The sequence below is a fragment of the Cydia fagiglandana genome, chromosome 5 (genome assembly GCF_963556715.1).
Source record: "Cydia fagiglandana chromosome 5, ilCydFagi1.1, whole genome shotgun sequence".
Lineage (NCBI taxonomy): Eukaryota > Metazoa > Arthropoda > Insecta > Lepidoptera > Tortricidae > Cydia > Cydia fagiglandana.
The window spans coordinates 6,321,642-6,345,718 of record NC_085936.1 but is presented as its reverse complement, the minus strand read 5'-3'; the positions used below and the strand labels follow the sequence as shown (position 1 = coordinate 6,345,718).

Genomic DNA, 24,077 nt, shown 5'->3' with positions numbered 1-24,077 from the left:
GACCCTTAATTTCGAAAATGCTCGGATGAGAGCTGACGAAGAACTGAACAGAATGACGGTTGTTCCGCTTTTATACCTGATTCTTTAGAACATCTAAAGAATCAGATTTACAAGATTTGAAATTTAAAAATAGTCGAGTACCAGTTATGATTTTACCAAAATTTTGAATAACCTTTGCCGAAAGTATACATACTAGTCTTTTTAGTGGTGAAATCCGAACAGTTGAAAGCCGATTGACGGGTTACGTCAATCATCTTACAAAATGTAAACAATGAAAGAATCCCGAAAAATACAGCGATAATATTAACAAAAATCCCCTAGATTTATATAAAATAGTTGGAAAACCCTAAAGGTATGTATTTAGGTGGCTTAGGGCCGCATTGCATATGAAAAGTTATAAAAATAATAGCCCAAAGTAAGCCAGGCAGAAGTCCCAGTCTTCCCATGCATCCTGAGGGTTGAAAAGGATTTTAAGAGTCTTATTAGAGTCTGTAAATTTCAGATACAATTCAAGAAGTATCATAATGTGATCGGAGCCATAATAAGCAAGTCAGAATGATCGGACTTGGAAAGCTAAATGAAAGAATTAGGATACAATAAACAGAGGAAGGAGGTCATTCCAAGGTAAATGCTACATTACCCCAAAAACCTCGGAAAAAAAAATTTTGACGTAGTCTCAAAACGGCTAAAAAATTTTTTTTTTTTGTTTAGTATTAATTATGAGGTAACATGCTAAAGGTGTTAAAATTATTAATTAGTTAAGTATTCGTGCAAGGTATGAGATGAAGGTGCTGTAGAACATAGCAAAATAGAGAATTTCCTGCTCAATCATACTTCTCTTTCAATTATCGCACAATTATTCGTCTCTCACATGAGTAAGGGGCTGTGGTTCACTTTCGATGACTCACACTCCTAAGGAAAGTCTCCCAATGACCTAAGGCTTATTTTTTTTGGGAGTAGTCTACCGCTCCACGAGAAGGATGACAGAGTATATGTACAAGCTCTAGCCGGTTTAGAGCCGACGAGAGTAAAATAGGATTAAGACCTATAAAGATTATGGTAGGAGTAGACCTACCGAGTAAGGAACCATTAGTTGGACCATATAGGTAGATATCATCTTTATTTTTTATTTATATTTTCAGAATGGAGAACCACTCTGGAAAAAGAAAAGAAAAATGCCGTGCGAGACACTACGGTCGAGTCGCAGGCTGAAGCATATTAGATGCCTGGAAAAATGAAATAAAAGCAAAATTAAGCCTAAGATGAAGTTATGAATATATTAGTTAGAAGTAATTATTAAAACTAATTATCCTAATAAAAATTACGTTTTGAAGTCCTTAATGTGCCATTTACTTCTGGACCCATTAGAATCTTCAAGTATATAGACAAGAGGTGAGAGTTTTTGAATAACTCTACTTTTTATGTATCTAGGGGCAAGTTTGGCACTAAAGTAGTTGCCAGCATTGCTTAGGACGTAATTTTTCCTCCAAATTATGTCGCCGACCTCAAATTCTTTAAAAGATTTTCTTAGGTCGTATCTGTTGCTATTTTTAGAGTGTGCCTTGAATAAGGCGACTTGAACTTTGTCGAAAATTGGGGGTAGGAGGGCCAGGCTGTTGGCGTAAATGTCTCTAGGGAGGAACACTAATTCGTCAAGATTCTGACAGTGTGAATAAATAGAACCACAAGGAATAGTTTCGCGACCGAAAACCAAAAATGAAGGCGTGTAGCCAGTTACTAGGTTGGTCGAGTTATTCATGGCTGCCTGGATTGTTGGGAGGTGGTTGTCCCATGATCTGTGATCTTCACCAACCAGGGATGCTAAGGCAGTGATAATGGTTTTATTATACCTTTCTGTTGGGTTGACCTGCGGGCAGTAATGTGGATTAAAGTTTGCAAAAGGTATTTTATATTTAATAATTAAGTTGTGGAACTCACGTGAACGAAATTGAGGTCCGTTATCCATGATTAGAGTCTGTGGAACTCCAAAAACTAAAAATACGAAATTTTCTAGGTGATAGATTATTTCTGAAGCTCGAGCACGCTTTAAAGGAAAAATTATGGAGTATTTAGTAAAGTAACAGTTTATGACTAGTATATATTGGTTTCTTTTTCTAGTCATGGGTAGAGGACCTAGAAGATCAAGGGATATGCATTGGAAGGGTCGTGAGCAAATTTTTGGCTTGCCCATAGGGCCATAGGGTGAATGATTAGAGTGTTTGTAGGATAGACATGTTTCGCATGTAGATATAAGTTTAGCTACCTCTTTAAACATGCCAGTCCAGTAGTAGTGTTGTGAGAGTTTCTTGTATGTTTTGAAGGTTCCCAAGTGAGGTCCTGACGGAAGTCCATGGAATTTTTCAATCAGCGATTTTCTTTCGGCAGGAGGTGGAACTTCCTTCCAAATGAAGTCATCTGATAAAGAGTCTTGGTTGCTCATTCGACGGAGAAGTTTGTTGTTTCTGAAGTTGTAGTTTGGGTAACTGTCGGGATTGTTTTGGCAATCTGAAATAAGTCTATTATATAACTCTTCGTCGTTATTTCTATGTTGATTTTCTTGGACTATAGGGGCTACATGGTAAGGGTCTGGATCTTTGTTATTGGAGCGTGATAGAAGGTCAGGAACGACATTATCCTTACCATGTTTGTGTTTTAAAATGAAATTAAAAGTTGAAAGTCTTAGAGTCCACCTGGCAAGTCTTCCTGAAGGATTAGATAGATTTAAGAACCATTTGAGGGCAGCATGATCAGTGTATACCGTAAACTGTCTGCCGTTGTCGAGATAGCATCTCCAGTGTTCCAGTGCAGATATGACGGCTAAGGTCTCTCGTTCGGTGGTTGAGTAGTTTTGTTCGTGTTTATTCAGGGTCTTGCTCATATATGCAATGACAGCTTCTTTGTCTTCGTGTTTCTGTGTCAGAATTGCCCCGATTCCGTAGTTTGAGGCATCACAATGGACGGCGAAGGGTTCTTCAAAATTAGGGCAGACAAGGACGGGTGTTGTAGCCAAAAGTTCTTTCAGTTTCAAAAAAGCTGTGTTAGCTTCAGGAGTCCAATGGAATTTTGGAGCGTTCTTACCCGTAGCTGCTAGCTTGTTTAGTGGAGCTGCTATAGTGCTAAAGTTGGGTATGAATCTTCTAAACCAGCTGCAGGTGCCATGGAATCTTCTGATTTCTTTTTTCGTAGTTGGTGTAGGGTACTCTAATATTGCACGAACCTTATCAGGATCAGCTCTTAAACCTTGTTCATCGACGATAAATCCTAAGTATTTCAGTTCCTTTTTGAAGAATTGACTTTTTTCGAAGTTAATTGTTAGGCCAGCGTAGGTTAGTTTTTCGAGAACTTTAAGTAAAAGAGAGATATGTTCGTCGAAGGTTTTGGATACGATAACGATGTCGTCCAAGTAGCAAAATACCTTGTGTTCGAATTCTGGAGTAAATAGTGTATCCATAAGTCTTTGTTGTGTCGCAGGAGCATTGGTGAGACCAAATGGCATGACCACAAAACGATACATACCTCTGCCGGGGACATAGAAAGCGGTTTTATCTCTGTCTGGAGGGTGCAGTGGAACTTCCCAAAATGCTTTAGCGATGTCGATGCTAGATAAGTATTTAGCTTCACGCAGGTGATCCAAGATCTCGTTCATGAAGGGGAGGCTGTAAGCATCGCGACGAGTGATGGAGTTCAGTTTCCTGCTATCTACACAGAATCGCCACTCACCGTTCTTCTTAGGTGTTATGATTACTGGTGATAGCCAAGGGCTCTCGCAGGGCTCGATTACTTTCCAAGCAAGCATCTTGTCCACTTCGTTGATCAGGGCCTTTTGTTTCTCGGGGGAGAGTCGGTAGCAGCGTTGCTTAATTGGAGGGGAATCACCGGTGTCAATCTTGTGACAAATCAGGTGAGTTCTTCCGAGTTCACCCTTTTCTTCAAAAGAGATCTGCCGAAAACGAGCGATTATATCCGTAACGATGTTTTTCTGTTCAGTGCTTAAAGCTTCAAAGGTAAAATTTTTTCCTTGTTCAAGTGTTATAGTGTTGCAGTGTAGATTGCTGAGAAAGTTAGGTTTTAATAAATCAGGTATAAGATTAAAAGCTTTCCAGAAGTCTACACCGAGAATTATAGAGGGGTGTATTTCAGGAAATACGTGAGCTCTTATGGCATGTGTTTTATTGTTGAAGGTCATGAGTAGGTCCATATGACCAAGTGAGTGTAGTTTCTTTTTGTTGGCTATAGAAACTGAAGTTGGGCACGACTTAGATAAATGGTGACCCATTTTTAGGAGGCTGAAATGGGAGTTATTGCCCAGAATGGTCAATGAACTGCCACTGTCTAGTAAGCCAGAGAAGGGGATGTTATCTACAGTGAATGTCAAGAATGGCCTGTCACCATCTTGTTCTTCTTCATAGAGAACTGAAGAAATTTTATAGACAGTAAAGAAGTTACGAAGGTACGACAGCCAGTCTTTCCAATCACTTGCATCAAAGTTATTGGCTTTATCTAAGTCGTGCTGGGTTCGTTTTTTGAGGGAGGTTTATTTGTAGGATTGCATTTAGGGCAATCGGGGGTCTTGTGACCTTTTAGGCCACATTTGAAGCAAATAGAGTAGTGGGGTTGCCTACAAGTGCTAAGGGAGTGTCCATTGCTACGGCATCGGACACAGAAAAGATTAGAAGTAAATTTATTATGAATGGTATTTACTTGTTTTGGATAGTTATACCTGTTAGGTCTTGCGTCTAAGTTGAATGTAGGTTTAGGATTAAAGTTAGAGGAGGATTTAGAACTTGATGGAGTAGCCATGTAGTTGAACTCCGAAGCCAGTTGGTCTACAGCTGGTTTGGGTTCTTTGAAGTTACGGTCTCTATCCAAAATATGTTCATAATTTTGGCATGCCGCAAGGAGATCGTCAACAGAATTGATTTTGTTGAGTGCAACAAAGACTGAGTAAGAGGGACGTATGTTTCTGAGGAGAATTGCCAGTTGTTCAGATTCTGGCAATTGTTTGTTAAGACGAGAGAACATGCCATGCATAATGGAAATGTAGATAACAATAGCTTCGTTTTCGCCTTGGGTTCTAGCGTGGATAGCGGTTAGAAGTTTATGATCGTAGTCCGTATTTCCGAAATCTCTAACTAGTAAGTTAGAAATATCGTCCCAGGAAAGGTCTGGTTTACGGATTTTTTGGAAACGTATCCAATGAAGGGCTTTATCAGTGAAAATTTCGAAGACTTACTCGGCTAGACGTTGTTTTTTAAGGTTACGAGAGGTGCTGAATTCCTCTATCTTCTGGAGAAAAGATTTGGGGCAGGAATCACCATTATAGGCAAGCTTTCTAAGCTCTGAGATTATATTCGGTGGGGAGACAATTTGGAAGGTTTGTTGGTTGAGAGGGGGGTTTAGTTGATGGGAGTCAGAGGAAGTTAATTGATGGGAGACAGGAGAAGTTAATTGTTGGGAGTCAGCGGGGGTTACGGGGGTAGTCAGTGATGATGTCGAGGTCTGGGGTTCGGGAGGGTGTGGGGAAATCTGAGGGGTAGATTCTGCAGACTCGAATAATAGACTTTCATACCTATTCTCCAAAGATTTAAACCTTTCAAGGGAATTATTAAGATTATCTGTGAAAGGAGAGTCATGATCTAGATCAATACGATTAAGTCTATGATACAAATGATTAAGAAAAGATTCTAACCTTTTAGTTGCGTATAGTGAAGGCTTGGCTTGGAGTAGCTCAATTTTCGCTTGCACGAAGTTGAGACAGGTGTCGATTTGTTCAAACTCTTCTTCAGGGGGAATAATGGAATAGAGAACGTCTGATGCAGGTTGGGCTTGTCCTAGGACCTCTGCCTGCTTTTTAAGGGCAGCTAAATTATCCTTAGGCTCCTCTAATCTAACACGAACTTCATATTCTAATTCTGCTTTGTTTAAATTAGCATATTTAATAGGACGTGCCATATTGACTAAATGATGGTTAAAAATAATAATTTAAGGTTCTAAAGTAAGGCCAAAGGGTTTAAAATTTTAGAAACACGAATGTTGTTTTTAATTTAGAATTTTGAAAAAGGTCTGGAAAAATAGCTATTGGGCGCCAAAACTGTCGCGTTACGTGCTCTGCCAATGAATTGGTAGAGCACGCAACTGAGCAGCTGGAAGGATGAAGGGTGAAGAAATGAAAAGTAAAGACTCAGGGGTAGGTAACGTTTATTTTTCCAGGTATAAGTGGTGGGTCAATATGGCACGGCTGGGAACTTAAATTGTCCAACAACACCGGGAAGTTGTAGTAGCGTGGTAGCACGGTGCTCCGGGGTGCAGCGCCTGGGAAACGCGTTCCCACGCACAGGCGCGCGGCGTCAAGGAGGGCGCGATCAGGCGCGCGGCGTCAAGGAGGGCGCGCACAGGCGCGCGGCGTCGAGGAGGGCGCGCACAGGCGCGCGGCGTCGAAGAGGGCGCGAACAGGCGCGCGGCGTCAAGGAGGGCGCGCACAGGCGCGCGGCGTCGAGGAGGGCGCGCACAGGCGCGCGGCGTCGAGGAGGGCGCGCACAGGCACGCACAGGCGCGCGGCGTCGAAGAGGGCGCGAACGGGCGCGCGGCGTCAAGGTGGGTGCGCACAGGCGTTCAGCGAGGGTCACCAAATCAGAGGCTTGTAGTAGATTTGCGTTTGTAATTTATAGTGAAAGTATTTATATAGTAAGTTACGCCAGGAAGAGGAGGGTTTCTTGAAGGTGCGGGGCCTCACTTGGCCCCGCACGGACCCTTAATTTCGAAAATGCTCGGATGAGAGCTGACGAAGAACTGAACAGAATGACGGTTGTTCCGCTTTTATACCTGATTCTTTAGAACATCTAAAGAATCAGATTTACAAGATTTGAAATTTAAAAATAGTCGAGTACCAGTTATGATTTTACCAAAATTTTGAATAACCTTTGCCGAAAGTATACATACTAGTCTTTTTAGTGGTGAAATCCGAACAGTTGAAAGCCGATTGACGGGTTACGTCAATCATCTTACAAAATGTAAACAATGAAAGAATCCCGAAAAATACAGCGATAATATTAACAAAAATCCCCTAGATTTATATAAAATAGTTGGAAAACCCTAAAGGTATGTATTTAGGTGGCTTAGGGCCGCATTGCATATGAAAAGTTATAAAAATAATAGCCCAAAGTAAGCCAGGCAGAAGTCCCAGTCTTCCCATGCATCCTGAGGGTTGAAAAGGATTTTAAGAGTCTTATTAGAGTCTGTAAATTTCAGATACAATTCAAGAAGTATCATAATGTGATCGGAGCCATAATAAGCAAGTCAGAATGATCGGACTTGGAAAGCTAAATGAAAGAATTAGGATACAATAAACAGAGGAAGGAGGTCATTCCAAGGTAAATGCTACACTATCTATTTCAAAATCCCGAATCGGGCCCCTAGGCTGGTTGCGAGCGTGACGTCCGCTTCCTTGTTTGTACAAGGCAAGATGTTATTTACTACTCCGAATCACGGGAGTATACCCTTGTCACTTTACACGAGTTACATCAGAAGTTTATTTTAGCAGATAAACAAACCCTTGTTTTGTTTAGTCCACATTCTCAGATAATATTGTCATTCTCGATGTCTTTTGTGTTAAATGTCGTCATTAATTAACTGTAATTGTCTCGCTTCCCTTCTTCGCTTAGTTTTATTTTCCTTTTTATTGCATTATTTTTTCAGGTTCAGCCATAACTTTGACACTGATTCACCATAAAGGTTGTCGCTTGTCAATGAGTATCAAGTCGATAGTAACGTACCTAATCCATAATTGCTGGGGTCGCCGTCATCGAAATCGATGAGGAGGACTATATATATGTATCAATTTGCATCGTTAAGAATAAAACATGTAAATGCAAAGCCACAAAGCATTCAATAAGTATTTCTTAAGTTTATCAGAAATTACCTACACACTCCGAGCTCTTCTAAGTCATAATAAGTTCTATGCACAATCAAGACGCCTCAAGAGTAGACGAGCTCAAAAGGCGTTTTAAATAAGACTAATTATTCTTATTAATCTTCTGGGACTTTAAATAGATCGGGCCTTTCAAGGGTAACTGCAGAAACCGAGGCGTAGTAAAGTAACTGAATACATAAATGCCCAATTCGTTCACCACGGCAGAAAACTAGCCTAAGATGAATATTTAGCGGAAGGGCAGATGTGTAATATCTCGAGTAGTTCTCAGATACGAGTAGGCCCGATTTAGCGGCATGTCACCATGAAATTACCTTTTAAGATGTTTATCGTGCAAGCTCAGAACGCCTACGCCAGTGCTATGGAGCGCTGCGTAGACTTATTTATGATTAATGTTTGTCATTGAGTACAGGCTTTTTTCAGCAACGATAAAAAAGTGTCTCATAATTCGCTCTGCTCGATCAAATAAAAATCAACGTTGCGTGCTAGCTTTTAAGTATCCTTTCAAGATCCAAATATTTCATGTTTTAATGACGCTGATATCACTACACTATATGGTAAATCAGTTTTAAACTGTATTAGACAGAAAACTAAGCAGAAAGTCGGAAGAGCAGCTGCGAACTGGTTATCTTACTTCTGAGAAGGGTGAATTTATTTATTACCTCTTGTACTAGTTTTAAACAACTTACTTATGGTTCCCACAGTAAAGTAGAGAAAGTTCTTATTAAGGTGACGTTCAGATTTCAATAGCTGCATGGAGACGGAGACGTTCGGATGTCAATAAAATTGCAGTTGCGTTACTCTTGCGGCGTCGATGTTGACGCTTCAGTATCTTTCAATTTCCTTGATAAAATGGATGTCTAAATGAACGTCATCATTGCGGTAGTAATGCGGCGGCAAACGTCAATCATTTTATCAAGAGAATTGGCAAAAACATCGGTGGCAAAAATGACATTGCAACAGCAACCCAGCTGTACATAGTTGACATCCGAACGTCACTACTACCTTATTATTCCTGGCTGTATGGCCCATCTGATGCAAACGCGCGTGGGTATTTTGTTTATAAGGTGGCTGTCATCATCATCATTAGGAGCCTTGTTGTCTGTGACGATTTATGGTGTAACACCGGAGAGACATCTTTTCTGATGGCTAAAAAGCCGACGCGAGACCGACATGGTCTACTGAATTTATGGTGGCTGTGTGGTTAATTTAGTTATAAGTATCGTACCTCTGTGCTGTTGCTGACGTTAAGATATCGCTTATTGACTTCATCGTAGAGCGTGAAGTAGAAAGTGGTGGCGTTGACGTAGTTGTTGGTGGGGTGCGATTCCGCCATCATCCTGTCGCGCCTGCAACAAACAGAAAGTTTGTGGTCAACAATGTTTATTTTCTACTGAAAATGTTTGGACATATCATCCGCAACGAAAAGTCGATGGAGCGGTTGGTAGTTCAGGGTAGAGTGGAAGGTCAACGTTCTCGTGGCCGATCTCCTACAAGGTGGACGGATCTCATAAAGTCCACGACGAAATGTTCCCTGACTGAGGCTGCTCGGAGTGCCACAAACAGAGAGAGATGGAGGAGTATCGCAACAGCCACAATAAACATAGAAAAGGACAACCCATAAACACGACCACTCTGACAAGAGTGTACGACTAAGGAGGAGGAGGAGTACTGTCATCATCATCTCAGCCATAAGACGTCCACTGCTAAACATAGGCCTCCCCCTTCGACCTCCATTCGTACCGGTTGGAAGCGACCCGCATCCAGCGTCTTCCGGCGGCCTTAACAAGGTCGTCCGTCCATCTGGTCCATTGTCTTTGTGACGTCCAGCATTTGCAAATTAAGACAAGGAATCCAAAATGCTAAGAAAGAGTTTAGCTCGCTCGTAAGGATCGAGGAGAATTTTTTCTGAAGTGTTCACCGGGAATGTCCCCGATTGTACTAGTACCTAAGATCTAAGAACAAAACCGTTCGTGTTCTCTCATCTCAAGTGGAGGAGATATCGCTCGATAAGCGTGAATGTGGTAATTTTGCAGACTAGATGAAGTGACGAGAGCGTATCTACGCAAAAGTTTTAGTATCGCACGGTATCTAGGTAAAAGATTTAGTTTTACGAGTATAGCTGAAAATCATTCGTCTAAATTGGGACTATTGGGAGCACAATGGTTTGGAATAGGCTGATATTTATACATATGATAATGATATTGATAATGAATGATTCGACTAGTCAATTTAATAGCAGTGACCTGTCATTACCATGTGACAGACCTTTGTAATAGTAGTTTATGTGACTGCTGCATAATGAAAGGCATTAAAATACGAGTGTGGGTTTAAGAAACGAACGAAGTGAGTTTCTTAAAAGGATCACACGAGTGTTTTAATGCCTAATTATGTACAGTTACATACACTACTTTATCTACACACATATTATTACCTTCTATTATATATTCACTAACCTCATATTTCAACCGACATCCATCGTTGCTGTCTGACTTAACTCGCAGATTTGAGAGGTGGCGGCTCCTAAATATCTTTTTATCCCTCATTTTACACGATACTTTTGCTTATATTTTGTTTAAAAACAATTATCAAATCAATTTTATAACCTAAAACTAATTAAAAGATGCAACTGTAAGTCAAATGGCGGTAAATGAAAACTTTTTTTCACAAATGTCACGCATTCGTAGTTTTTTTAATTCATAGACAAAAAAATGAAGTCCCTATTCTCATGCCACTCGAGATCAAATGTCGTACGGTTTATATTTAAAAAATATACCGAATTGACGTTTCGTATCGATAATTGTTTTAATATCTATGCATACTAGAATAGACACCCACTTGAGTTTTGACAGCTGTTCCAAATTTAAAACTCATAACCTTACAAAAATCTGTAAAGTTATAACTTTAAGGTGGATGTCTAGGGATGGGATGCCGATTATCAGCCAAAAGATGGCGTCACTGTGCACGAATTGTGGATTTTCACTATTTCTCCCAAAATACAAAGTTTCATAAGATGTGTTGATATGTGCGAAAACTATAAAAAATACTACATCTAAATCGAGACATGTTCAACTCAACATTGTCTCATTTCGTTATTACCGGAATCCAACTGCAAAATATTGCAATTTCTTGCATTCACGCACACTTACGTACTTAAAGTCACCTTAAAGTCAGTGTCAAATGTCAGCAGATTCGTAATGTTACAGTAAAGTAACCTAGAGGGCGCAGCGGATGAAATGTTTATTGTTGAAAAAAGATTGGAAATTAAATAATAAATTCTTGTTTGAGCAACGATTAAGAATTACAACGCATTCAGAAGCAACTAATGTTTTCGACCATCAAATGTCATGTGCTCGTGGCACCCGTAGCCTCTATTTTGAAAAAAATCAGATTGTAGCTAAGATACATGGTTCAAACCCCGACAATGCCAGTTTTTTTTTATTTTATAATTTTAGCATTCTCTTTTGAATTATTTTAAGCGTATGTTATTCTTCGAAACTAAACTTACGTGAGTAAAATATTTTCAGTATTTTAATTATTTTTTAATAATATTATGGGAAGATTTATAAAAGTATTTTTATTTTCCGGTTTTCAAAGGATATAAATAATGATTAAAATAATTAAAAAAAAGTCATGCATGAGGCTAATTAGGATCGCAGAATAGGTATATAAGAAGTCAACTATCGACGAAGTATAGCTGGTCAAGCAGATCTTGTCAGTAGAAAAAGGCGGCAAATTTGAAAAATGTAGGCGCGAAGGGATATCGTTCATAGAACATTTGGATTTCGCGCCTTTTTAGGGTTCCGTACCCAAAGGGTAAAACGGGACCCTATTACTAAGACTTCACTGTCCGTCCGTCCGTCCGTCCGTCCGTCTGTCACCAGGCTGTATCTCACGAGCCGTGATAGCTAGACAGTTGAAATTTTCACAGATGATGTATTTCTGTTGCCGCTATAACAACAAATACTAAAAACAGAATAAAATAAAGATTTAAATGGGGCTCCCATACAACAAACGTGATTTTTGACCAAAGTTAAGCAACGTCGGGAGTGGTCAGTACTTGGATGGGTGACCGTTTTTTTTTTTGCATTATGGTACGGAACCCTTCGTGCGCGAGTCCGACTCGCACTTGCCCGGTTTTTTTACTGACAAGATTTGCTTGACCAGGTATAAAATAAAAGTTTCCAAAATTTTATTGAAATGATATACCTACATGAAATAATCAAATACAACACATTTACTTAAAATAACTTTTAAAATAAGGCATATAAAATTACCAAAAAGATGAAACTAAATAAATAAATAAATACAAAAAGAAATGAGTCTTTGTTCGTGGTTTGAACCCTGTCATGCTGTTCAACTTGTTAGTATACTCAATAGCTAAAAGCCACAAGACCATTTGACCATAGTAGACCCGGGCGAAAAATGCCTTCTTATTTAAGTAACCCATTACTGTCAAAAATATCAAGTTTGAATTGATTTGAAATATAATTTTTCATTGTCGACTTATTAACATCCAAACGTTGCGAGCATGTTGTACTTTAAACCATTTGGCAACGTCGCACGGGGAATTCTTCTGAAAATGTATGTCCTTTTATATTTTGATATTTATGGATATATGAGGATTCTTCTACTTATGTTGCAAATTGATTAAATTATCGAGAGAAAAATGGTAATGCAAAGAAAACAAGAAATATCCGTTTCATTTCTCATGCTATTGATTCGGTTAAATTGTGTTCTAATGTATGGGGAAGACAAACTAATTATAGCCAGCCTTTTATGACTGTAGTATGATACCATAGGGTATGGTGCTTTACGCACACTAGCGTCCCTTCCCCTCCCCCTGACGCAACCCCCCCTTTTTGCATGAAATATGTCCCGGTACACAGTTTTTTACATTTTTTGAGGAAAGAATATATTTTAGGAAAAAAGTGTCAATGAAAGAAATAATCCTTAATAAATTCTTAATAAAAAAGGTCATATTCATTTTTTTTTATATCATGCACCTAATTCATGTATTAGCTTGTCAAAATTCGAAATAACATAGTTTTTACTTAGGGTTCGAAACTCATTTATTATACACGGTGTAACATGAGGAAACCGAATAATTTTAACAGCGTATTCCTGATCACATTTAGAGACAAAAATGTCCTATAAACTTTTTTGAAATTCGCCTAGTTTCAGAGTTAATACCAATAAAAAAAAAACAAGTTTCTATTGTTACATCCAATCCGTTTTGGGCTAGCGTGGGGACTATAGCCCAAGCCCTCTCGCGCATGAGAGGAGGCCTGTGCTCAGCAGTGGGACGTATATAGGCTGAAATGATGATGATTGTTACATAGTTCAAAACGCCTTTTTGATGGCGATGTTGTTACTATGGGATTTAGTCTAAATATCCTTATTGATATGTCAAAAAGTGACAATTAAGTAACACGTTGCAAAAACTATGTTTACCGAAAAAAAAGTAAAAATCCACGTTAACTGACAAGTTTACCAATAACATTTACTTTTTATGTACATACATATATATTCAAAAAATTAAAAAATTGCGGCCAAGTGCGAGTCGGACTCGCGTTCCAAGGATTCCGTATATTACACAATTTTTAACAATGTATTTTTTATTTTATTTATTTATTTATTTAGATATTTAATTCAGGGAACAAGGCCCATATTACAAATACCTTACAGACTAACATACATATGTATTTTATAAACTTAAAACTAAACATTATTTATGCGAAACGTGAGTGAAATCTTTAAAAAATCCGTAGGAGTCGGATCAAAAACTGTAATTAAGTCCGACTCACGCTTGACTGTACATTTCTAATAGGTTTTCCTGTCATCATAGACCTATTTTATGTATTTTTTCAAAATTTTAAACCTAGTAGTTTCGGAGATAAAGGGGGAGGGGGGAATAGTCATTTTTTGCCTATTTTCTTGAATAACTTCTAAAGTGTTTATTCGAAAATTATAAAAAATATATATTTGAGATCCTTACAATAAGCTCTTTCATTTGACATGTAACATGATATAGTTTGAAAATTTTTATTTTTTAATTTTTTCATTTACCCCCCAAAAGTGGCCCCCATGTTTAAAATTCATTTGTTTACAAACTTACATATGTGTACCAGATTACAACTTGATTGGTCCAGTAGTTCCGGAGAAAATCGGCTGTGACAGACAGACAGACAGACAGACGCACGAGTGATCCTATAAGGGTTCCGTTTTTTCCTTTTGAAGTACGGAACCCTAAAAACAATAAAAAAAATTGTTTTCGGCGAAATTGACCTAAACTCATACAAACATTTTTTCCTTCTTTTAATTTGACCTCAGAAATAAAATCTTTCGCATTTCTTGAGGACACCTTGTATAATAAGTGTTATAAAATGAATATATAACCTTTTTTACTAAGAATTTAATAAGGAACTATTTCTTTCATTGACACTTTTATCCGAAAATGATATATGAGGTCAAAAAAAGGAAAAGATGTAATATGTGTTTAGGTCAATTTCGCCAAAAAAAAAAATTTTTTTGGTTTTTTTTTTAATTTTATGAATGAATTTGTATATAAAAATTGTCACTTAAAATGGTTTTTTTTTTCGTAAAACTTAGTTTTTGTAAAGTGTTACTTGTCACTTTTTGACATGTCAATAAGGATATTTAGACTAAATCCCATAGTAGCAACATCGCCATCAAAAAGCCGTTTGAACTATGTAACAATAGAAACTTGTTTTTTTTTTATTGGTATTAACTCTGAAACTAGGCGAATTTCAAAAAAGTTTATAGGACATTTTTGTCTCTAAATGTGATCAGGAATACGCTGTTAAAATTATTCAGTTTCCTCATGTTACACCGTGTATAATAAATGAGTTTCGAACCCTAAGTAAAAACTATGTTATTTCGAATTTTGACAAGCTAATACATGAATTAGGTGCATGATATAAAAAAAATGAATATGACCTTTTTTATTAAGAATTTATTAAGGATTATTTCTTTCATTGACACTTTTTTTCCTAAAATGTATACTTTCCTCAAAAAATGTAAAAAACTGTGAACCGGGACATATTTCATGCAAAAAGGGTGGGTTGCGTCAGGGGGAGGGGAAGGGACGCTAGTGTGCGTAAAGCACCATACCCTAAGGTATCATACTACATTCATAAAAGGCTGGCTATAATTAGTTTTTCAAAAAGCACAATTTGACCGAATATATGAAAGAGGGTCATTGTTGTTGTAAAAGGTGTGCAGGAAATGATACGTTTCTGCACTAGAGCAGTTTAGGTTCCAATTACAAGTACGATTTTATTATTCTTTTTACAATAAGCAATTGAAATTTGGGTATAAATGGATTTGTTATACAATTTCCATTCTGATATTTGACTCCCCATTCCATAAATTACTTTTGGCCAAATTGTTAATTGAAAATACCTACTCTCAAAAATACCTACTCTCAAAAATACCTACTATAAAAATGTATTTAAAAAAACACATGCATTTTACTTTCCTCGTATGCGAAATGAAAAGTAGAGTGTTTTAACTCGGGTGAAAGGCAGCATTTTTGAAAAAAAACCAGGCAAGTGCGAGTCGGACTCGCGCACGAAGGGTTCCGTACTATAATGCAAAAAAAAACAAAAAAAAAAACAAAAAAGAAACGGTCACCCATCCAAGTACTGACCACTCCCGACGTTGCTTAACTTTGGTCAAAAATCACGTTTGTTGTATGGGAGCCCCATTTAAATCTTTATTTTATTCTGTTTTTAGTATTTGTTGTTATAGCGGCAACAGAAATACATCATCTGTGAAAATTTCAACTGTCTAGCTATCACGGTTCGTGAGATACAGCCTGGTGACAGACAGACGGACGGACAGCGAAGTCTTAGTAATAGGGTCCCGTTTTACCCTTTGGGTACGGAACCCTAAAAGTATCATCTACTAATGTTATTGTTATGCACAAGCAGAAGATATTATAGAATCTTGTTTATTTACAAGAAGATGACATTTTTCTCCACATACCTATAGTAACAGCACCAGTCATGGGACATTTAAGAAGAAATTTGGAGTATTTATGATATTTCCCTTATACATGTAACTGGTCTACCGCTTAGCGTGTTAAAAGATGAAAGTCCTATCCGTCTTTCATGTTTTAGGCGTGTTGTATCAAAGATATTGCAATGAGTTTCCACATACTTAACAAATTAAAACTATGTTTTTTTCTTCTCCAGTCATGGACACCAAAGCTCCAGTAATGGGCCCCCAGTAATGGACGTGGATCCAGTAATGGGCCCCCTATAATGGACATTGCTCTATCAGTATAAAATATTGAAATGGGGTATAAGTTATGGAAAAAAAATCAATTTTTGGTATAAGCTTTTATCGATGAATGTATTTTTCTTTCCACAGCCAATTATTATTGTATTAGATCCATCGAGACAATTCTAATATACCTAACACAATTAGTTAGGGTTTATTTCGATAAAATTCCCATGGCCACCTCCTGTCTCCATCATAAGATCAGGTCGATGTTATCATATATAATATTGCATTATCATCAGATTTGCATACTTAATTACGTACTTACAAAAAAATTCAATTGTATCGGAAATCGAAAAGTGGCTCAAATTCAGTTACCAAAATTTGACCCACACAAACTAACAGGGCAAGTTAAATAAAAGTTTGGAAAAAACGATATTAATTTATGCGAAGTCCGAGAATACCTCCTGGTTGACGTATTTCGTAACTACATTTTACTTCTGTATTGTTTAAACATGAAATTATGCCATGGCAAGCATTATAATGTCAATTGTCCCATTATAGGAGGCATGCAGTTTTACAGCTCCTATAATGGGATTGGGCCAAATACCACTATTTTTTTTACATCTGTGGAGTCACAACATAGTGTGTTGTATACATTATCTCATGGTAAATGCAATTAACAAAACACATTCTAGTTTTCATCGAGTATTAATTAATTAAAATTTAATAAATTAACTCACCTCTCTTAGCGAAGTTGTTAAGAATTCGTAGTGGTATTTTTTTTCAGTGACACGACAACTTTTGGGTTGACGCCAATTTCTTAAAAAATAACCAAATTTAATGAAACTTTAAATTGAAACAGCTCTAAGACTCATATTTATGATAATATACAGACAGTGTTTATAAACTATTTTTAGATACTTATTTTAGAGGATTTGTGGTTTTTTGTCCCATAACTGGTTCCACGTCCATTATAGTGTCCACTACTATATATATTTTTGAGAAAAATATAGCTAGGTATTTTAGTTTAAAAATCATTGTTACAATAAATATAGGCTTTTCCAGAGAACATTTACCGAAACGAAAGCAGAATTCACAAGGGTTTTCGGTGGACGACCGTAACGCGAATGATTGTTTGGACTGACCTTTCTATAAATATATTAATGTATTTTATTGTGTAATAATCATAATAATTATTAAGTTATATTAAATCTGGGAATGAAATTATATCAGAAAGGAGATTCTTAAATGAGTAGGTATACTCGTAACATGCTTTGTGCATTAAATATACCTCCCTCTATTGAGTGAAAATAAAACAAAATACACAGGTAATCTGTGTTGCGGTTTTAAAGTGCCATCTGTTACACCTTTGACAAATTAAAAATGATTGCTTGTCAAATGAAGTCGCCATGTTAGAATTACACCGATACTATAAGCATCACTCACACAAACAAGCAATGAGGCAAAATTTTACCAATATTCAAAGGCTTTTTTCTTAATAATTTTAATCAAAATCTAGTATTTTTTTACGTTCTGCGAAGACAGAAATATATATACTACCCAAACATTACATATACAAGTGAAGAAACCCTATATAATAGGAGCTAGGGTGCCAAGAAAGTTGTATGAAAATCGAGCAAGGAGAACCACCTTAAAGTACAAATTTTACCTACTACCACAGATAAGAAAGTTCTCATAGTAAAATTGGTTGTGATAATGCTGGTCATTTCCTACGGTTTCTGAATGCATTTTAGAGCAGTAATGATATGTGTGTAGATAAATATAATTTAGGTGTTTGTTACAATTGTTACAGTTAGACCAAAAAAAGTCTGCAACGGTTTTGATAGAATACGCAGTACAAGTGTTATTCATACGTCAATATTACATATCATTTTGGCATGTGAAAGAGGACTTACCTGTGGAGTACGCCAGTATTAGGCCCCACTCGCCTGGCATCATTGCATTAGATCTGCGGACAATTAGTATAAACTTAATTTTTATACTAAACTTGAAGAATCAAGTGCCTTTCTTTGAGATAGATACCAAGGCAAACATTGTGGGTCTTGAAAAAAAAAGGAATAGTTATCCCTATACCAAACTGTCCGAAATAAGTACTCCTAATGGTTATCACGCCTTTATCCTTTATTACCTACTATATGTACTTGCCGCAGCACCAAGTGGTGAGTCGGGCTATAAAAGTCAGTACCTTTATGGAAGTGCGAGTAAGTGTGAAAGAAAATAATTATCTTAGTTTCCGTCTTATCATTTTAAAGTTGATAAAAAATAGTTTAAGTTTGACATAGTGTTTAAAATCAGTTCAATAGCTACTTAAGCTATAGGTAACTCTACAGAGCGGCTGTTGGTCTAACTCTATCATATTACAGAGTCTTCAGGAACAAAAAGCTACCATGTGCCACAAACGGAATATTAAGATGCCCTGATCCGATAAAAAGTAAATCAAGAATTGGGGATGATGAACGTTTCATCGAAAACCATTCGATGTTCCCGAGATTAGGGCGACCAGGATTTTCTGTTGCAAAAATACGAGAAACATTTTCGCTGACTCCAGTGGTTTTTAATTACTACGCTGAGCTGAAATTACTCGAGATATTAATCCTTTAATTTAATGGATTAAAAAAATAAGTCTTATTGTAAAAAGGTGATGTTGTTTATAGGGTGGTCGTGCAGCATACGAGTACGAGTACTATAGTGTATAGTGCGAGTACTACGTTTTTTTTATATTACAGGATAATTGGAATAAATTCACCGCTTTGGGTAAGACTCGAACTTGCGACCTTTCGAAACACCGGTCCGACCACTCTTAATCAACTGAGCTACCGAGACTTAATCGTGTGCAGCGAATACATATTTTAACCATATCCTTAAACATTTTTAATTTATTTCTTTTCAACGTGGTCTCATAGCTGATGTTCTTATTGGTTTTCAGATATATTTATTTAATTGATTAATGGTTTTTTATTCCATACATGGTAAATAAAAGTGATTTAGACGTTATTTAATAAAAATATTATCATCATCATCATCTCAGCCATAAGACGTCCACTGCTGAACATAGGCCTCCCCCTTGGACCTCCATTCGTACCGGTTGGAAGCGACCCGCATCCAGCGTCTTCCGGCGGCCTTAACAAGGTCGTCCGTCCATCTTGTGGGTGGACGTTCTACGCTGCGCTTGCTAGTCCGTGGTCTATAAAAATATTATAATATAATAGTATTGGAAAAAAAAATACTGAGTTTTCCAGTCCATTAAAGTACCCATTACAAAAATGTTACCCGTTTGTAAAGGCTAGAATATACCAAAATAGAATGCCGAGTGACACAAGTCGTAATTTATTGCGTGCCATTCCGATACCTTTTGGTCAGCTACCAAAAAAGAAATATTTCTTTCAGGAGTAAAATTATTATTTTCCCCTTGTCCATTTTTACGCCATTTTTTACAATTGTGCCCTGAATGCGAGTTCTGTAAGCCGTATTAAACTCTGATAATTCCGTGTGATATAAATTAATTTGTATTGCATGAAAAGTTTCTGAACAGGACTTGTGGTGAAATCGGACATGTACTTATACTAGTTAGACACATTTATGTGTGTTTATAAACTCGTGTTAATGGAAGTAACTCGAGTCGATAATGAAATTGGCGGGCGTGTCATCGGCGTTTGCTGGGTGCTAAATATTGTAAATGAGTTTAGGCTTGCTCTATACATGATGGTTTAGCCCTGAGCCGTAGTCATAGATTAGTATAGTCGCACCAATAAAAGTCTGCAGCGGATTTGATAGCCTACGCAGCGTAAGTGTTATTTATACGTCATAATTTCATAGAAGTTTGACGTTTAAAATGACGCTTGCACTGCGTGGGCTATCAAAATCGCTGCAGACTTTTTACGGCCTGACATATATGTTATTACTGTGCCATAATCGGCAAGGTTGAAGGTCGAACTGAATGACTGTTACTATGGAAACGACCGCAAACTCACAAAATATGGCCTAAGCTAACAATGCACAGATTCCCCCTACCCTCACCCTCATACTCAACCTCACCTCAACTACTTAATGTTACAAGTATGGCGAGCGAAATCTTCGTTATTATTACCTGTCTTCGTAACTTGTCTTGAGTCTTGGTACCTATATTGTTTAGTCATTTATGCTCACAGTCCCAAAAAATTAAACACAAAATGTTGACATAAAAAATATGCAATAACACCTACAGATAATTTCCCTATCAAAAGTAGGGTAGGTACATATTATCTACAAGACAAAAAACTACAATAAGATACAAATCGGCTCATCTACTGACGCCTTCAGTGTGACCCAGTCCTAAACCAACAACGGTTACATAGTTGGCAAATGTTGACCGCGCGCCGCTGCGGTATCATTTCGGTCTCAAATAATTGTGCCAAATAGTAGGCCGGCCTTAAATATATTGCGTTCGTTAAATTGTATTGTTACTTAATAAACATTTAGAGTCGCACCAATAAAAGTCTGCAGCGGATTTGATAGCCCACGCAGCGTAAGTGTTATTTATACGTCATAATTTCATAGAAGTTGGATGTTTAAAATGACACTTGCACTGCGTGGGCTATCAAAATCGCTGCAGACTCTTTACGGTCTGACTCTATGTTTTAAGCCCTGTCCTGACTGAATAGAATTTGCGACGCGGAACAGCAAGTGAAACACATGAGTACGAAAAAACCAGGAAAAAACATATAGACAAAGAAGTATTCAAATAAGATATTTTTTATACCAACGGGGGGAACAGGCGAACGCTTGCGATCCGCCTGCTCTTTAAAAAGTAGCCACCGTAGCCTACTATGGACACTTGTAACAGTTTGTAACTCTAGTGGAGTTGTCTTTCGGAGCACGGGACACCTTAAGGGGCCCACAGATTACCAATTCGCTGAACGATATCAGCCTATCAGTTGTTCGCGACTGTCACCTTTTGCGTTTATTAACTGACAGGCTGATATCGTCCGGCGAACTGGTAATCTGTGGGCCCCTTTACTCACTAACAGGAACACAACACTACATAAGTACATACATAAAACATAAATTAACTAATTGCGGCTGTGAAGTTTTATGAATAAAAGGGTAAATGTCTCGCTGCTGTAGCCAAGGGCATAGCTAAAGTTTTAGTTATAAATGGAGTCTTGAGTGACGCCTATTAAGTATTACGCATTGACGTCATAATCTCACTAATTAATGAGTTTTCCACTCTCATAAATCATACTTTTACTAACACAGACTTATTCAAAAAGTATTCGCACTCAGCGATTATGTATTTCAATGCAATGAATTTATAATTAGGTTTTTATTTTATAGGTTATTTTCTTTTATTTTAGTATTAATTTTAATTTCTTTGTAGTTTTAGTTTATTTTAATAAGTTATTTTATATTCAATATGTTATACATAGTTAGTTTCTTTGAAATAAATATTTAGTATTATGAACTTGTTAGTTTAGTTGGAGTATGTTTTTAGATTTTACTCGTAAAAATGTGCGTAGGTACGAGTACAGTGAGAAAAACTTTGTGTGTCTTACATAATCTTTATTAGAGATGTTTACTATGCTTACAACACATATTTTAACAGTCTGTGCGGAAAGATAAGAGTCGTAGAATATATCGGCTTCCATACATTTCACGACTCTTCTCTTTTCGCACAGAATCTACACTATACACGAAATAAATGTGACGTTCGGAAGTCAATTGCAACTGCATTACTACACGTCGTTAAGGTGACAGTCCATTTCCAACGACAGCTGCACTACTGTTGCGACACTTGCGACGTTACTGTCATTATTTTACTATGGAAATTGACAATAACATCGACGTGTCGGAGGAGTAGTGCAGCTGCGGTCAGAATGGGATGTTACCTTTAATGCCTTTACTGCTCCCGCTTTATCTGTCAATGCCTACATGGAGTAATGGAATAAACGTTATAGTTGCGGCAATAAGTAATACGGCAACTGACGGTGACGAACGCCAGTCATTTCAACAACGAATGGTGCAACTAAGGGTAACATTCCATTTCCAACGACACTACTGTCAATTTTACTATGGAAATTGACAATGACAGCGACGCGTTCAGTACCGGTAGTGCAGCTGTGGTTAGAAATGGAATGTAACTATAAATTAATGCTGAATGCATGCACAGTTGACATTGCATCCGAACTGAACGCCACATTAAAGCAATAGATTTATTTGGTAGTACTTCGGTACGCAATTTATGTAGATAAAATATTTTGTTCTTTTGGTACTTACCTACTGCGTTTCTACTTACAGTATCCTAGATGTAGACACCGTCTAAAAAATTCATGTGAGGTGCGATTAATGCACAGGGCGCGTTCGACAAATTCTCTCAGGATTCAAATCAGGGTATTATACATACATATTGATGAGTACAAATCCTCTATTCGGTAATAATAAATGATACATAGTAAAGTTGCTAGTAGTTTTCACTCTCTAGGCCCTCCAGGATTTTATAAAAGCAAAACTAACTTTTTCATCACACTCGCTCAGTAAATGTGGAATTGCACGCAGGTTTAGCGGGAGTTATAGAAAAAGCGTTCTTCCCAGGGAGTTATGAAATTTCTAGTGCCATAATTCATAGTTTTTTATCTTTATTCTTAATTTTTGTATCGCAAGTGTGATGAAAAACATTGTGTGTAACTCGGGGCGTAATAATATTGCAAACTCGAGTCTATAAAGCAAGCCGTCGCGATTTAACTTACTCACGTTTGCAATATTCAACTTACGCCCCATGTTGCACAATGTACTTATAATAAGCACAAGTTCTACTTATCTTATATAATAAACTCATATGTACTCGTTTGATATGCAATCAATTGAAAACGCAAATATATTTTTTAAATGGAATAAAAAGTAAAAATCATAAAGTGTTCAAGTACTTACTTAATTATAGCTCATCAAATGACATTCAAATAAGGCAGTAGAATGGGCGTGGAATCTTGAATCTTGGGTTTTTATTAATATTAAAGAGAGAATTGAATGCTTTCAGATATTAAGGTGCAGTGAGTTCAGAAAACGGAGTTTTTTAAAAGCCGTAGCTCTTTTTTGGATCACAATACGGCTGCCATACATTCAATTAGCAAACTTGAGGGCTTTTTCTAGTGAGTGGAGTGATTAGAATCCTAAGTTTTTGACTTTTGCTCGATAGAAAACGATCACGAACATAGGTCTAAAACGGACTTTAAAGATTCGTAACAATTTGTGCACAAAAGATAGAAATATGAAAACTGCTTCTATGTACGCGCAATTGTATGCTTGAATGACTACCAGGATTACTTTTTTTTTTAATTTCACATTCACTAAATAAGTTCGAAAATATGATATCAGCGGTTCCGTGCACGCAACTTCTTTGATCAGATGCCCGCTGGGCTCGGATCAAAGCACACGTATCGCGAATTTAATTAAAATGACAGTTGGTTTTCGCATTTATTTCGACATTAAGTCATATACATATACGAAAAAGTATACCAGTAGACAAATAGTATTTAAAAAAACAGGGTAAATAATTATCATCACATGGAGCTCGAGTCTCATCTTAGATTTGATTTGTTGGGGCATAATGGTTGAAAAACGCAATAAACTATCTTAAAACAATACGATTCCAATATAATTTAAGTAATTTGCTCCTTGAAACCCGGCTTAGAATGAAAAAAGTTTGAAGACTCATACTTATTGATTGGAATTAATTTTCATTATGCTGGTATTAATATTGCATACCTATTTGACGTACTTTTGTACGTCAACGTCAATGAACTGCCGGCCTAGCCAAGGTTACAATCGCTATCGCTTCGACAACGAAAAGCATGATGTCTCTCTATCACTCTTCCATATTAGCGCGACCGTGACAGTTGCGTTTCGA

At 37.3% G+C, this 24,077-nt stretch overlaps 1 protein-coding gene across 1 annotated transcript in view; it reads right to left on the bottom strand.

Moving 5' to 3' along the window:
* Positions 1 to 18,149, bottom strand: part of LOC134664801 (tachykinin-like peptides receptor 99D) — a 57,048-nt gene extending 38,899 nt beyond the window's left edge. Inside the window, exons 1-2 of the mRNA XM_063521541.1 lie at positions 18,094 to 18,149; positions 9,156 to 9,276 (exon numbers count right to left, since the gene is read on the bottom strand). Coding sequence (XP_063377611.1) covers positions 9,156 to 9,266 — 111 coding nt within the window. The 5' untranslated portion in view covers positions 9,267 to 9,276; positions 18,094 to 18,149. The remainder of the gene's footprint in view (positions 1 to 9,155; positions 9,277 to 18,093) is intronic.
* Between the last annotated feature and the right edge of the window lie 5,928 nt (positions 18,150 to 24,077).